Source organism: Nesoenas mayeri, assembly GCF_963082525.1.
Source record: "Nesoenas mayeri genome assembly, chromosome: 8".
NCBI classification, from domain to species: domain Eukaryota; kingdom Metazoa; phylum Chordata; class Aves; order Columbiformes; family Columbidae; genus Nesoenas; species Nesoenas mayeri.
This window is the reverse complement of record NC_137554.1, coordinates 33390618-33406277: the sequence shown is the minus strand read 5'-3', so window position 1 is coordinate 33406277 and position 15660 is coordinate 33390618. Positions and strand designations below refer to the sequence as shown.

The 15660-nt window shown below is 45.1% G+C and overlaps 1 protein-coding gene across 2 annotated transcripts; it reads left to right on the top strand.

Moving 5' to 3' along the window:
- The first annotated feature begins 69 nt into the window (after positions 1–69).
- ATPAF1 (ATP synthase mitochondrial F1 complex assembly factor 1) lies at positions 70–10481 on the top strand. 2 transcript variants are annotated; one of them, XM_080348763.1, is made up of 9 exons: positions 70–261; positions 1426–1534; positions 2084–2134; positions 2857–2919; positions 4326–4376; positions 6143–6190; positions 8177–8272; positions 8818–8925; positions 9825–10481. In XM_080348763.1, exons 1-9 carry the CDS (start codon positions 77–79, stop codon positions 10017–10019), a joined length of 906 nt encoding a protein of 301 aa, XP_080204889.1. In that variant the 5' UTR covers positions 70–76; the 3' UTR covers positions 10020–10481. The 2 variants fall into 2 exon arrangements, with proteins under 2 accessions (XP_080204889.1, XP_080204890.1); XM_080348764.1 differs by lacking the exon at positions 8177–8272.
- The last annotated feature ends 5179 nt before the right edge of the window (positions 10482–15660 follow it).

The following is a 15660-nucleotide window of genomic DNA, read 5'->3' as shown; positions in this document are numbered from 1 at the left end:
CCGGCCGGTTCATTCCGCGGGGGGCGGAGCGTTGGGCGGGTCGTTGCGGCGGGAGGAGCGGGGCGGGCCGGGCGCCATGGCGGGCCCGGCGCTGCAGGCCTGGGGGCTCGGGGCGGCCCTGCGGAGCCGAGCTGCGCTGCGCCCGCTGGGGCTGCTGGTCCCGCCGTGCCGGGGGGTGGCGGGGCCGGGGCCGGGAGAGGAGGCGCTGGAGGAAAACCCCTTCTACGGGAAGTACCGGCACAAGATCCAGGAGCTGCGGAGGTGCGGGGGAAGCGCGGCCTGAGGGGAAGGGCGGGCGCCGGGCCTGAGGGGGAGCGGGTGTGGGAAGTGCTGGGGAGCTGGATTTTTGGGGAGAAGGAAGGTAATTTTGTAGCGTTGTGCCCTCATGAGAAAACAAGGTATTTTAGGCCAAATGCTGCCTTGAAATTGACTTACGTTGTTGCCACAAAGTCATTGAGAGCCCTTGCCTAACGTGAATACTTGGTAAGAGATGGTGTTACTAACGGTAAGTAGAGGAAAGGGAGCTGGGGGTCCTGGGGACAGCAGGGTGACCATGAGCCAGCACTGGGCCCTTGTGGCCAGGAAGCCAATGGCACCTGGGGTGGGTTAGAAGGGGGTGGTCAGTAGGTCAGAGAGGTTCTCCTGCCCCTCTGCTCTGCCCTGGGGAGACCACACCTGGAATCTTGTGTCCAGTTGTGGCCCCTCAGTTCCAGCAGGACAGGGAACTGCTGCAGAGAGTCCAGCGCAGCCACCAAGATGCTGCAGGGAGTGGAGCATCTCCCGTGTGAGGAAAGGCTGAGGGAGCTGGGGCTCTGGAGCTGGACAAGAGGACACTGAGGGGTGACCTCATCCATGTTTACAGATATATAAAGGGTGAGTGTCAGGAGAATGGAGCCAGGCTCTTCTGGTGACAACCAATGGTAGGACAAGGGGTAATGGGTTCATACTGGAACACAAGAGGTTCCACTTAAATGTGAGAAGAAACTTGCTCATGGTGAGGGTGTCAGAGCCTGGCCCAGGCTGCCCAGGGGGTTGTGGAGTCTCCTTCTCTGCAGACGTTCCAACCCGCCTGGACACCTTCCTGTGTAACGTCATCTGGGTGTTCCTGCTCCATGGGGGGATTGCACTGGATGAGCTTTCCAGGGCCCTTCCAACCCCTGACATCCTGGGATTCTGTGATTTGTGCCGTTATGAGAAAACAAATTATTTCAGGCCAAATGCTGCCTTGAAATTGACTTACGTTGTTGCCACCAAGTCATTGAGAGCCCTTGCCCAACATGAACACTTTGATAAGAGATTGTGTTGCTAACAATAAGTTGACATTTTAAGTTAGTAATGTGAATCAGTACCACAGATAAACATTTTTTAAAAGGCCGAATCTTATTAATCACCCGGTACTGCTAAGAGTCTCTTTTCCTGATTCAGATCCAGTCCAGATGTGTTTGAATCCCGTATGGAAAAAAGGAACGAAGTGAAAAAGCAGCCCTTGGGGTATTCCAAGCAAGGAGAATTTATCAAATGTATGGAGGAAAAGGTAAGGCAATTTTTCTTGGTTATTAACATATGTTAAAGCTATAATGTCATTTACATTGGATCAGCGTAATGCTACAAACATACAGCGTTCCTGTTAGCAAGGAGCCCTAGAGTTTCACTCTCTGGTGGCTAAAAATATTGTTCTGTACTCTAGTGCATTATTTTGCGATTATTTAGGCTGCAAATTCTGCACTTGATGCCTTAGTTAAATGTTTAATTAGTTCCAGGTTAGTTTGACCGGATGGAGTGATACGATCTTGAATTTATCATTTTGTAGAGAATGAAAGAAAGCTGTTGAATAATATTGGATGCAAAATGTGTAATAGCATGCTTCAATCCTTTCTGATCTTGAAAGTCATGATTTACATTAAGTTAGTTATCTTCGTATTCTCATAATCAATATTTTAACAAAATGCACTGCAGTAATGTCTTATCTTAAATTTGAGTTTGTATTCCGATCTTGTCAGCAGACATATTATGGGTGTTAGGGAAGGCAAATAAATGTTATGAAAGCATCAGCTATTAAAAACTAAAGAGTGTTTTCTTTTAGGCTGAAGGCTTGGGCACAAAGACATCAAAAGGAGGTTTCACAAAAGATAAGGTAAGGGAAGTGAACCTGAGTGTTAGGAGAGGACTTGCAGGCAAATTGAGGATGTAGATTAACTTGTGTTGCTACCATCAGTGCTTCAGACAAGAGCTTCTCGAGATAAAACTAATGTTCCTTATTCTGCACTTGAGTATAAGATACTCATTTAAAATTGGGATCATGTTCAAGTCTTAAAACTCTCATAGTCTCGTTTTCTATCTAGTCCTTTCTTGACATCCTGGAAGTTCCTGCTAGTGAGGGGTTCTGTGCTAAATGCTGACAGTAATAAATTGAAAGGGCTAAGCTGCCTTTACAGCTTGTAAATAGACTTCCAAAGATCAGCCAGCAGAGGGACAAGAGAATGGTTTTATTCTCTTTAACATTCATGTATTTTGGGCAAACTTGCTGTGTAAATCTGCTAACAGAGCATGGCTGAGATGGCTGAAGGGCTGCAGCTCTTCTTGCAGCTTCAGCAGAGATCTGCACAACTGGAGCAAAGTGTATTCTGTGTCCTGACAGAATCTCTTTATTCTGCCTCTGTGTGGGAATCCACTTCTCAGTGTGTTACTGCTTACGATTTACTAGTTTCTTTGGCAATTAGAGGACTAAGTTACATTGTAAATGGAAATAAGTTCCTCCAGCATGATTTTGTTCTCTGTAACTGTATTCATTCATTCTGGATTCTCTCTTGAATCAGAGAGCTGTCATCATGCCAAATTCCTTATGCTCTCTTGCAGACGCTTGATTCGATTCTTAATGTTGAGATGGTGAAAGAAAAATCAGCAGAGGAGATAAAACAGGTGACGGATTTAAATGAAATAAAGATTACTGTTAAGCATAGATGTGGAACAACCTAAATGTGTGGATGGAAATTTTACTTAGACTGAAAAATAAAGCATGGCTATGTATGTATATTTATAAAAAACATGTTCACGTGCATGTCAATAGTAGAAGATAAAGTTTTGTCTCTAAGTTCACCTAGGTTGTACCCAATTGATAAATAATACAGCTGGGCTTGATCACTCAGAATGTGGCTGCATTGTGATTTTTGTTGTTGCCATTTAATGTGTAGCAGCTGAATTGGCGTCAGCAAGCTCCTGTCAGATTTGAAGCAGGTAAAGGGAAATCCTGGCAGCAGCTTGTACAGATTATGGTACCTCAGCTCTGTGGGCATGAAAACAAAGGTTCTTCCAGCTTCTATCTTCCCTTGGATTACCCATCTGTCAGGGGTCTCTGTACCCATGCAAAAGATGGTTTGGGTAAGGAGGAGGCAGGTGGGTTCATTTGTTTGAAGAACAGTGTGAATCAAGTTATTCTCCCTAATATCTGCTTGGCTTTGCACTGTATTCCCTTTTCTGTAGTTACAAGTCACATCTGTTCCACATTTCTCACGTAGCTTGAGTTGGATCTGGTATTTTTTTTCCTAATTAGGCTGTATGCCGAGAAACTTTATGCAGGCATGATCATTTAAGCGGGGCAACACAAATGAAGGAGCTGTCCCATGTGAGTTAGCAGAAACCTACCAGCTTTCCTGATAGCTTGGGAACGTTATAGAAGTGGTTATGTGCTCTGCAGGGGATGGTGTGCAACCAGTTACAGCAGCCAGTGGATTTGATACCTTGTGAATATCCTTAGAGTTCCTCCATTTCATTGATTAAGCATTTTACTGACAATTCTCATTAGTTTCGTAAGACTGGGGAAGAGCAACTGAAAGAGTCCTGGACTCTGGGCTTCTGCCTGTACTTGTCCATTTCTGAAGGCCTTTGTTTGAGCTTTTATATAAGTATTGCTCTAGTGAAGGAAAAGGGTGTGAACATAGAGGAGCATTATGCAAAGCCTTGTCTTCTGTTGAAAGTGTTTTGTGTTTCTTTACTAAAACAAATAAACCCAACAACAAAATAACTCAAGCCCTCTAGAAATCATTAGTTGGGAAAAATATAAGCGGCACTTCTGATGGCACTTCTGGTAAATCTTGAGTCACCTCTGAGCCCACTGCTTATTTCTGTTATCTAGTTGAAATCCGTTGCTTGGTACAAGTACTCTGGAACCTTAGAAGTGTATTATTGCGTTAGCAGGGCTTTATTGAAAAATGACGTCTCAAAGTGCTTACAAAGGTTAGTTGCAAAACGGAATTATTTTGAAAGCATTTAGTATTACTGCTAGGTGTTTGATTTTAACTGTAACTCATCCCCTTTGTTTTCTACAGATTTGGAGTCAGTATTTTTCTGCGAAAGATACAGTTTATGCTGTTATTCCTGTAAGTAGTTCCCATATAATTACGCTCTTGAAGGGCCAGCGTGCAAAGCTTTCCTTTCTAATTGATATTCTGTTGATTTTTAAAAGCAATTATTAAGAAAAACAAGGTTTCAAGAACAAACTTTCTGTTAAGATTAAGTGATCTTATTGCCCTGGATAAAGGCTTTGTTTCTAAAAACCTGTATCCCTTTTTTCTCACATCAGTCTCAGTAAAGCTAGTAATTTTTTTGGCTTGAATTCCCAGGCATTTTTTATGATGAGTATCCAATACTCTTTGCAGGACCCTAGTATTAATTAATTAAGGTAGCATTCATATTTTCACATCATTTTTTTCATATAGTTGCTCATTTCTTTCAATTCTTCCCTGCAGCACAGGCTGCTCATTCAAGTTTAATATAGCACTGTTAGAGCACTTGGCTAATAACTTGCACGTGGCTAATCATTTATGATTTTCATGCATTTAAAATGTCTTTCATAGAGATTGCCTGCTGCTTCCTGTGATAAGATCGCATTTCTTACTTCTGCTAACTTTACCAGATGTTTGTTGTTAATCTGCATTAGACTGGAGGAGGTCTTTTTAGCTTTTGGGATTTCTTTTTATTCTTTGCTTCAGAGTATTGATGTGATCTGGTAAATCTGTCTCTTCACAGCTGGACACAAACTCTGTGTTCCTTGAGTTCTTAGAACCTTGTTTAGATCTTGGGTTCTGATTTGCAGTTGCACTTGGTGCTTTGAGCTGCAGCTGAGGTTGGCGGGAGGTTGTATTCTAAATGTACGAAGTTCTCTATGCTCTGAACGTGGCCATGTGGGATTTTAACTCAAGCAGCTTCATGTTTTGGTTTTCCCAACGTGTGGATGTTGTGAAAATAGTTTGAATTGCACGTTTACTGTAGCCAAGGGCCAAGACCAGGGTCTTCAGTTAGACCGTGTCGATCTTTCATTGGTGGGGCTGCCGTTGTTCTTTGGTGCGCTGTTTTAGGGGAGCTTTGGAAGCTTTTAAGGCTTGAATGCAAAGCAGATCCTAGGCACACTGGGAAGTGGTTCACAGTGTCATTGGTGGGGGGAAAAAACCCTGTGTCTTTTGCCAGCAGCTCTTTTTTGGCCAGAAGCAAGGCCTTGTGTCATCCTCAAGTGCTCAAAAGCACACACGACACAATTGTGTGGTGATGAATGGCAAATTTTCCTTTCCTGAACACCTTAGAGGAGATACCAATATATGGTGCTGGGAAGACAAGAGCAGGCAAAAGATTTGGGAGAATGCAGAGGACATGAGAATGAAATGGCCAGGCTTCATCAGGAATGACCAAATACCTTTGTGGTTTTAATATAAACCTAAGCAATAAGCATGTTATTTGAGCAACTATCTGGGCTGAGTTTTAATACTGAAGAACAGATGACTATGATGTAAAATCTACAATATGGAGCCAAGGACATGTCATCTTGCTCAACTGTTGACACCACATGGTGCAGTGGAGCTATGACTGGAAGAGGATGTAATGTGAGCCTCTCACCTCTGAGGAGTAAAGTTTTGGATCCAAGGAGTTTGGTGCTGTGTCTTAGAAATGATGTTGTTCAAATGAGGTACCAATGACATTTAGGTAACTAACAACTAAATACAATTTTCCATGCGCTCATTGTTAGCTGTTCCTGCAGTGACACCTCCTGTAGATGGAAGCTGTACCCTGTAAAGGTTAATGAGATGGTTCTGAATAACTGTGCATCTGGGTTTGTTATGAAGATTGAATTTCTCTTTCTCCTTCCCCAAAGGCAGAGAAGTTTGATTTAATATGGAAGAGAGCCCAGAAGTGTCCATCGGTACGTATGGCAGCGACTCACAATGCATGCATGTGTAGCTGTAATGCATTTCTCCTCTCTAAAGCCTCATTCATAAACTTTCAACCTTCCTGTATTCAGACTCATGGTATTTGCTTGAGTAGTAAAATTCAGGTGTTCAAATATTTGTCTTAGTGTTCAGGTAAAAGCAATGGCCACTCGTATGTGTTAAACACTTTGATCTAGGTATCAGATATCTAGATATAAGAGGTGTAGGGTTCAGAAACAAGAGCCCAGACTCTCCCAGGGAATGGATTTAGTTCCACACCTCTATTTTTCCAATCATTGATGTCTTGTGGTTAAGTCTCTTCCGTGCAGTGTTGTGACAAGCCAAGCCTTGTAGGCCAGCTTCACTGATGTTCTGCAAAGCTTTCCTTTTTGCTTAAAGCATCTTTGCTTTAACCCGGAGGAACTGTTAGATATAGCTACCTGTCACCATGGCAATATGTTGCACGTATAGGGAGAAATTGAATTCTTTTGGTTAGTGTGAGTTGCTCCTCTTTATGGGAAGGTAAGCAGGAGGATCTGAAAGGGAAAAAGGCAAAAAATCAGTATGTTGAGGTTCTGTTCATGGAACAAGGTGAACCTTGTCATCTCTTGGCCTGCTTTTCCTGAGCGTATGTGTGCACGGCCGTGCTTGCTTCTCCTCGCTACTGATCTGTGATAGGTAAATGTTGGTGAGCTCATTGAGCTGTTTGTATGGGAGGCACGTTGGGCAGGCACTGTGTTGTATAAATAATGCACCACTGTCTCTAGGGGGGTGTGAATTGTGAAAAACAGGCTGGATGGCATGCGCTGCAAACTTGAGTGTAAGTTCTGTTGCAGAGCGGTGTAATTCTACAGCTGTGACGGGAAGGAATGGGGGAATTGGGTGGAGTCAAACCCTTTATTACAGATACAGAGTAAATACTCTGTGGGTTGTGTCTTAGGTAGATGCCAGCACAGCAAAGCATAAAATACTGAGAATGGGTAATATGGCTATTTCAGAGACCAATGGGTTCCCAAGATTTGGGTTCACTGTTTCTCACCTGGTTTGGTTTCAATGAGAAGATTCCTGGGTGAATGAGCAGGTTGTTGCTTTGAAGAAGTTAAACTGCAGAAGAACAGAACAGCTAACAAGAGAAAGGGAATCTTTCTGCAGTTTGATATCACGTGCTGCTGGCTTTGTATTGCTTTCTCTTGGAAGTAATGTGTTTTTACAGTAATCTGTGTGCCAAATTATGGACTTTGGGCAAATTTCACCGTCCTGAGACACAAATGAAATGCTTCACTCCTTCATGAAAACAAAGTAACTAGACTTTGCCGCTTTTGTAGATGGGAATGGGAGAGTTCACTGAATTGCTGGATGGGTTCCGTGTATTTCAGTTGCCAAGAACAAGGTCAAATATATCTGGCTTTCTGAGCTGCTGGGAGCTTGGAGAGTTATTTATAGCTTTAAGTGCATTTCTGTACAGTGCATTGGCATTTAGTTTGGGTATCCTGCTTGTTTTTCTGCTCCCCTGTTGTCATTTCCCTTGGTGGAGTAAAATAAGCAGGTCTGTCACCTATGGAGCCAAACAGACTGTGCATCTCTAGAGAGAAAATACTTGCTGCCTGCTCTGGAACAGATACTGAAATTACAGGATTAAAATCTCTGAATGCTTCCTATCTTATATTTGACCCCTTCTGCTTTTAGTTTTCTAGAAGTGAACTAAAAGGTCAGAGTCTAAATGTTCTCCGCTGTCCTTTTGTCTGTCTCTCATAATACTGATAAAAACACATGCCAACATACTTGCTTATGAAATAATACTGATAAAGTAATGCTGCTTTATTGTCTGGTTCCTGCTGTCCTATCACTCTTGGTGGGGCAAAGAAACCCCATTTTCTGTTCTGGTTCTCTCGCTAAAGAGTTTATGCTGGAGGCCAGTATGAAACAGTCATCATTTTGTTTTATCAAAGGAAGAATTACTTGTTATCGCTTCTCTGCAGTTTCTATATGCTTTGCCAAGAAAAGAAGGCTACGAGTTCTTTGTGGGCCAGTGGTCAGGGACAGAATTACATTTCACTTCACTAATAAACATTCAGGTGAGTGGTTGAAATAAGCAGAAGAAAATGGCTTAGGATCCAGAAATATATCAGTATATTGCAATATATGATATTTGCTAAATAGTTTGAAGAGTGGGTTGTCCAGCTTAATTTGAAAAGAATTATCAGGGAAAAACTGCCATTAATTATGACTAAATTAGTAAATTGATGGGTATTAACTGTTTCTCTCATTTAAAGGAGAATGATGTAGAAGTCAAATAGTTTCAAAATAGAAGCAAGAGACAAACTTCTTAGAATTGTTTGTGCAAGTTACTTAAAATACCAGTCGATGCTTTAATATGAAATGTCTTCCTGGGAACTGTGGGTTCTTTTAAATGCAAAATGGTCTTTAGTAAGAAGAAATCCCACCCTAACTCTGCAAATCCCTTGTTTTCTGTAAGTCTCAGGAATAATAAACTTGTAATTAGTACTGACCCTTAAGCCCTGCAAAATGACCCTCTCCATAGCAGTTAATACTCCAAGTTTTGTAATCAAGCCTCCAAAGCTGAAGTTCTTTATAGGAAAGGTTTCTTTATCTCCTTCAGAGCAAAGGTGAAAGTGCTCCCAGCAACTTGATCTTGTACCATTATCCGGAGCTGCAGAAGGAAAAAGGGATTGTACTAATGACAGCAGAAATGGACCCCAAGTTCTTGGTAAGAACTTCCTTCATTTTATGCTGCAACTCCTCCTGTTGCTTTGAATTAAAGCCAAATTAGAGGGAAGTCTTAAAAAGACCGTTTCATAAAGAATGGTCTTACTAGATTTCTTTAACCTAATCTACTTAATAGTAGGGAAAGCTAGAAGGAAATTATCTGTCTTTGTCTGTCTGGTGATTTCAGTTCATACCTTTTGTTTGTTTGTTTCTTTTCTTCTTACTTTGGGTATTATGGTTTATTGCTGTAAAAAATAGTTGTATATATATATATATATATATATATAAATAAATAAAATGCTTCTGGTTTTCTTATTAATGGAAGCAAATTTAAATGAAAACTGTTGCTACCTGCCAACAGTGTTGTGAAGCTTAATAGTCCTTGTCAAATCAAGAGACCTTCTGAGTGCTGGGTTAAGTTCTTGTGTGCCTTTGCTCTTTTCCCGCTCTGTGGGTGTTTGTTATTTACGTATCCGTAATAGCACAGTGCTGGGACTAACAGCACTAGGAATTATACTGGTGCAACAAGAGAACTAAAGCATCCCACCTCTGACTGACCTAATTACACCAGTTCTGAAACGACGTGCAGAGGATTCGTTGGTGATACATTTGCCATGTTCTTTCTCAGAGTAAACAGTCGATTTTTGCAAATAGGTCAACTGTAAGAAGGGAAAGAGGAGACTTTGGTGCATCTGCAGTTGCCTTAGAGTGGGCAGAGGCCACATGAGGCATGTTTGACCTCTGGGGTGTGTGCTCAGCGGGAGAGCAGTTTGAAGACACAGTGCTAAAGTAGGTCAGGAACAAGAGGAATGTGGTTTGCTAAGAGAATTGCTAAACTAAGGTGACTCCGAGTTGAGTCATTTGATGAGCAGGTAACACATTCTTTGTTTGAACTCGCAGGTGGTCCACGAAGCACAGTGCTTGGCAAACCAGGTGCAGCTTTTCTATGCAACGGATTGTTCCCAGACCTACGAGTTAGTGGAGACCTTCAACCACCGATCTAGTGAATTTAAGTACATGTCGGTTATTGCAGAACTTGAACAAAGCGGACTTGGAAGAGAACTGAGACCTGGTCAGGTTTCTGACAAGTCGTAGAGCCTGTTGTGCGGGTGAAGCGAGCCAGCGGCAGGCAAGGGGGGTTCCTGCTGTCTCTTTGGGTTTGGTTTGGCTGCAGAAAGGATCTGGCGACATCCTGGGAGCGTGATAGACAAGCCTGGCACTGCTGCAAGACGAGGACTTGGGCCCTATGAACAACAGTAACTAATTGCCAAAATGGAGCCCGGTACTTCAGTGAAATTTCATCAGAACGAGCCATTTTCCCATCCTGTAAATTGCCGCTGCATGCTGTACTTTTGAAATCTGAAATAAAGCGACAGAAGGGGAGCTGTGTAATGGACTATATTGTCATCAGGAGACAGATAACAAGCAATGTTTCTTCTCAGTAAATGCATTTTAAATGCCCTCTGCCATTATAATTGCATGGTCCAATGCTTTTTAGTCTGTGTGGAATTTACACAGGCTTGTCCATCAAGAAAAGATAATAGGACCGATGCTCTAAAACAGACTCTTCTTTGTTAACTTGGTGCATGAAGTTCCTTACACAGATGTGTACTGTGGCCTGTGGTTTTCTTCAGGATTAAAAAACAGAGTGACTGGATTTGTCCTGGGAATTTTGTGTTTCTTAACTGATACATTAATTTTATCCTGTTGCTATCTTTCTGTCTTAGAAACATTTTTCTTGAGGAGTAGGATATAAACATGGGTTTATTTTTGTATAGTTTTGAATAGAGAAATTATTGCATGCTTCATAGAATTAACTTTTCTCAGACTGGCAGCTAGTCAAGTAACTCTACAAATGGTATTTGGAGGGGCAAAAAATAGCTAAGTGGCAATGCATGGAAAAATGTGGTAGTGTGAGTATGCGCAGTGTGGTTGGGGTTGGAAGGGATGTCTGGAGATCATCTAGTCCATGCACACAGAATCCCAGAATGTCAGGGGTTGGAAGGGCCCTGGAAAGCTCATCCAGTGCAATCCCCCCATGGAGCAGGAACACCCAGATGACGTTACACAGGAAGGTGTCCAGGCGGGTTGGAATGTCTGCAGAGAAGGAGACTCCACAACCCCCTGGGCAGCCTGGGCCAGGCTCTGACACCCTCACCGGGAACAAGTTTCTTCTCACATTTAAGTGGAACCTCTTGTGTTCCAGTTTGAGCCCATTACCCCTTGTCCTATCACTGGTTGTCACTGAGAAGAGCCTGGCTCCATCCTCCTGACACTCCCCCTTTCCATACTGATCCCCATGAATGAGTCCCCCCTCAGTCTCCTCTTCCCCAGCTCCAGAGCCCCAGCTCCCTCAGCCTTTCCTCACACGGGAGATGCTCCACTCCCACGGCAGCATTTTAAGAACCTGGTTTTGTTTTCTACAGCTGGTTGTGTTTTGTAAACCTGCCTTTAACAAAAGAATCCCAAAGCGTTTTTGCTTTGAGCTTCTCTTGTTGGCGCTGTCAGCAGAGGCAGCTCCTGCAGCGGGGCTGGGGGATGCGCAGCCTGTGCGTGCGTTACCAGCGCTCGACAAGTGACCAGAGGACAGCTGGGACCTTCCCCGCAGCCACGCTGAAATATTTCCCATAAAGGTTGGGTGTCACCTGTCCATTCAGAGAACTGGAAGATGTTTCTAGAAGAGGTGTTTCTTTTCCTGGGGCTCTGCTGCAAGATGATCTTGCTCTCTGGTAATGTCTTTTGTTTCTGATTGCTTTGGGTCTGTGAGTGTGTGCAAAGCAGGGGAATAACCAGAGGAGATGCGGATTGGGCTGGTAGAATCTGAACAGCAAGTCACCTTTATTTAAAAAAACCTTTCTATTTCTATTTTATACCATTTGCGCTCCATTTATCATTTTCCCTCAGCTGAAATAAGAGCAGTTTTGATCCATTATTCACTTCCTGCTTTGCAGAAGTCAAAGTTGCTGTATTCATTTTTAATATAGCCATAATACACCATCCCTGGAAGAGTAACGGGCAATGGGAGTGAAATTCAAGGCTTCCAAATCTACACCTGAGCATCTTTCTGAGCTTAAAAGACTAAGTCTCTAGTAAAGACTGTAGCAATCCCAACCTGTAATTTTGAGTTTGGTTGGTTGTTTTCAGACCATCATTTGATTAATCACAGGTTAAGAACTTCTCCAAGGGTTTGAGATGGAAATGGCAAAATCAAGAAGAGGAAACATTTCTTGTGAAACATTCTCTGATGCACTGAAATGCTGTTGTGAGTGGGGAAACTCCAGCCAGGTGTCTCCTACTGTATTTCTGTATAATTTTCTCTGTTTCTACAGATTACAACAGCACATGGCCTGGTAGTCTGGGACACCACACCATCAAACCAGAGCATCTAGTTGGAGGCCAGTATCTACTGCAGTGCCTCAAGGGTCAGTACTGGGGCCAGTATTATTCAATATATTCATTAACAATTTAGACGAGGGAATAGAGTGCACTATCAGCAAGTTTGCTGATGACACTAAGCTGGGAGGAGCGGCTGACACGCCAGAGGCTGTGCTGCCATCCAGAGACCTGGACAGACTGGAGAGTTGGGCAGGGAATAACCTGATGAAATTTAACAAGGGAAAGTGTAGAGTCCTGCATCTGGGCAGGAACAACCCCAGGTTCCAGTATAGCTTGGGAAATTACATATTAGAGAGCAGTGTAGGGGAAAGGGACCTGGGGGTCCTGGTGGACAACAGGATGACCATGAGCCAGCACTGAGCCCTTGTGGCCAGGAAGGCCAATGGTACCTGGGGTAGGTTAGAAGGGGGGTGGTCAGTAGATCGAGAGAGGTTCTCCTGCCCCTCTGCTCTGCCCTGGGGAGACCACATCTGGAATATTGTGTCCAGTTGTGGCCCCTCAGTTCCAGCAGGACAGGGAACTGCTGGAGAGAGTCCAGTGTAGGGCAACAAAGATGATTAAGGGAGTGGAGCACCTCCCATGTGAGGAAAGGCTGAGGGAGCTGGGTCTCTTTAGTTTGGAGAAGAGGAGACTGAGGGGTGACCTTATTAATGTTTATAAATACATAAAGGGTGAGTGTCAGGAGGATGGAGCCAGGCTCTTCTCGGTGGCAAACAATGATAGGACAAGGGGTAATGGGATCAAGCTGGAACACAAGAGGTTCCACTTAAATATGAGAAGAAACTTCTTCCTGGTGAGGGTGTCAGAGCCTGGAACAGGCTGCCCAGGGGGTTGTGGAGTCTCCTTCTCTGCAGACATTCCAGCCCGCCTGGACACCTTCCTGTGTAACCTCATCTGGGTGTTCCTGCTCCATGGGGGGATTGCACTGGATGAGCTTTCCAGGTCCCTTCCAATCCCAAACATACTGTGATACTGTGATCTTGGTCATGGACAACAGAGTTGTTTCAATACTGGATGTCCAGGCTGTAGGATGCAGCTTTGATGCGGTGGGAATAAGCTCCCTAATTTGTAAGTGGCAAAGGAAAAATCCTTATCCCTTTTGGAAATGTGCTAACGCGTGTGCTCACGCTACGGTCAGCACTTGAGCAGCACAGTCAGATCTGTGCTGACTGCTGCTGTGGGGCAGATGAGGCTGAGACTGGGACAAAACCCATAATAATAAGGTTCGAGAGAAACCCTAGGCCTGATTGTTGGTCCCACCAAATGCTGGCTGTAAGGGGTAGTAACTCAGCAGAATTGGCCCTACAAACCGTCCTTGCTGCAGAAACAGGCCAGCTGTGTGACTTTGCTCATGCCCGGGATGCTTTTGTGCGTGAATCACAGTATCAGCTGCCTGGTGTAGCCTCGGCATCTTTGTAAGACATTGCGTGCACTTAGGATCCGTGTTGAGCCTAAGAGCTGGTGACAATAACACTGTTAGTCTTGGTATGGGGAGAGAAGGTGACTGTTGGACTTACAGCCGCTAGAGGGAAGGTTTGTTCTGAGCTACCAGCACACACAGCTTGTCTGAGCCTGTCTGCCCAGCTTTGTGAGCCTTGGCTGAGTTTTGTGCTTAAAAACATCCATCTAGATGCCCAGGCTGCTCCTATGTGGTTAATATTGCAGTGGGCTGCACTGATTTAGACCAACAGTTCCCCTGGCTTGGTGTCCTAGATCCTCGATGAGCTGCCTTGGGAAGGCTAAACATCCCACAATAGTTTTCCAGGTCACTTTGCTGATTTTCAGTCATTTATGGGCCAGGGTCTTCCTGAGCTGGATGTGTTGCTGTGTCTCCAGTAGCTCTCAAGTGGGCTCACTCATGGAGGAGAAGCCCAAGTCCCTCCATGTAGGCTTGAGCCCCTCCAGCATCCTGCAGCAAGGACTCCACAGCTGAACCAGGAGCCGCTTCCTTCCCCCTGTCCTGCCTGTGGCTGGGAGAGCCCCGCGCTGGGGATGTGGCAACGGTTCCTGCTAGGAGCAGTGGAGCAGATTTTGCAGCCAGAGGTTCTTCATTATCAGCATCTCCAACCCTGGGCTTGCCCACCCACCCCTGTCACCCTGGGGAGATGTTCCCCCACATCAGCAGGAAACACAGAGCCCATCCTGCTCCCTGGGGAGGCACCCTGTGTGAAAGGCGGCTGTCACAGTAATCAAGAAAACGCAGATTGAAGGATGATGTTCTTATCCTCACTTAAAATGCTGATTATTTATTTGTTTTTTTCCTTGTGCCTTAGAAAACAGCAAGAGTCCAGTCCCCTCTGATCCACAGCTGAGGGAGTTCCCACTGCCTGTCCCTGGGCTTGCGCAGAGCTCGCTGGAGCAAGGAGGGGGAGCTGGCTGGTCCTGGCGCTGCATGGCCAAGGCGAACTCTGCTGGGCATGGCCTTTGCCTCTCTGGGAATAACCGGAGTGAACCCTCCGCTCGCTTTGGCTGTGTCTTGTGGTCTGCATGGGCACGCAGAGCCTTTGAACCCTGCCTGGGATCAAGCATCTCCCTGGCTGCCAGGGTGCAGTGCTGATGGGGTGCACGCTGTGCAGGGTGTTGTATGACCAGGGAGAGCCTGGCCTAGCATGACAGTTGTTGGGGGGCTCATGGCATCCCCACCCCCCCCCAAGTGCATCTGTGTCCTGCTGAGCTGTGCAAAGCCACTCTCGAGCCTCTCTCCATGAGTGCCTGTGAGGACTGATGGAGCCACCCAGCACTCCGGGCTTGTTTCCTTCCCTGCTTCCTTCCCCCTGGATAAATTCAGCTGTGCACCTGCCTGCGGGAGCAGGGCCAACCTCCTTCTTCCTTCCTCTGGGCAGACAATGCCCTCTTCACAATAACACATCCCTCCTGCCCCAAACCTGCCCCTTCGACCTTTTCCTCTCTCCTGCCTTCCCTCCCCACAGCTGGGACCCTGGGAGGCTCCGGGACCACAGGGTCTCTGCTCTGCAGGGTTTCCAAAACCCAAAGCCTTGTGTGAGGGGATAACTCCCTGGCCAGGAGATGATGCTCCTCACCCCTGTGCACTTGCAGGATGCAATTTCAGCCCTGGTGTTGTTTTCCTGACCCCTCCACTGAGGGTGGGAGGACCCCATCTCGCCTCTAAGTATTTTGGCTCTATCTCGCCTGGACGTAAATCCTGGCTGTGAGCTCCCTCCAGGACCTTTGCTATACAGTCAAGCCCCCACAATTTTGGATTTGCGCCTATTTTTTGCTGAGGTTTCAGCTGAAAGTTTCCTCCTGGCTTGGCATTAGCTGTCAGGAGTTACATCTGTTCTGCAGAGCTCTACCTCCCACCCACAAGGTCCGAGGCCAT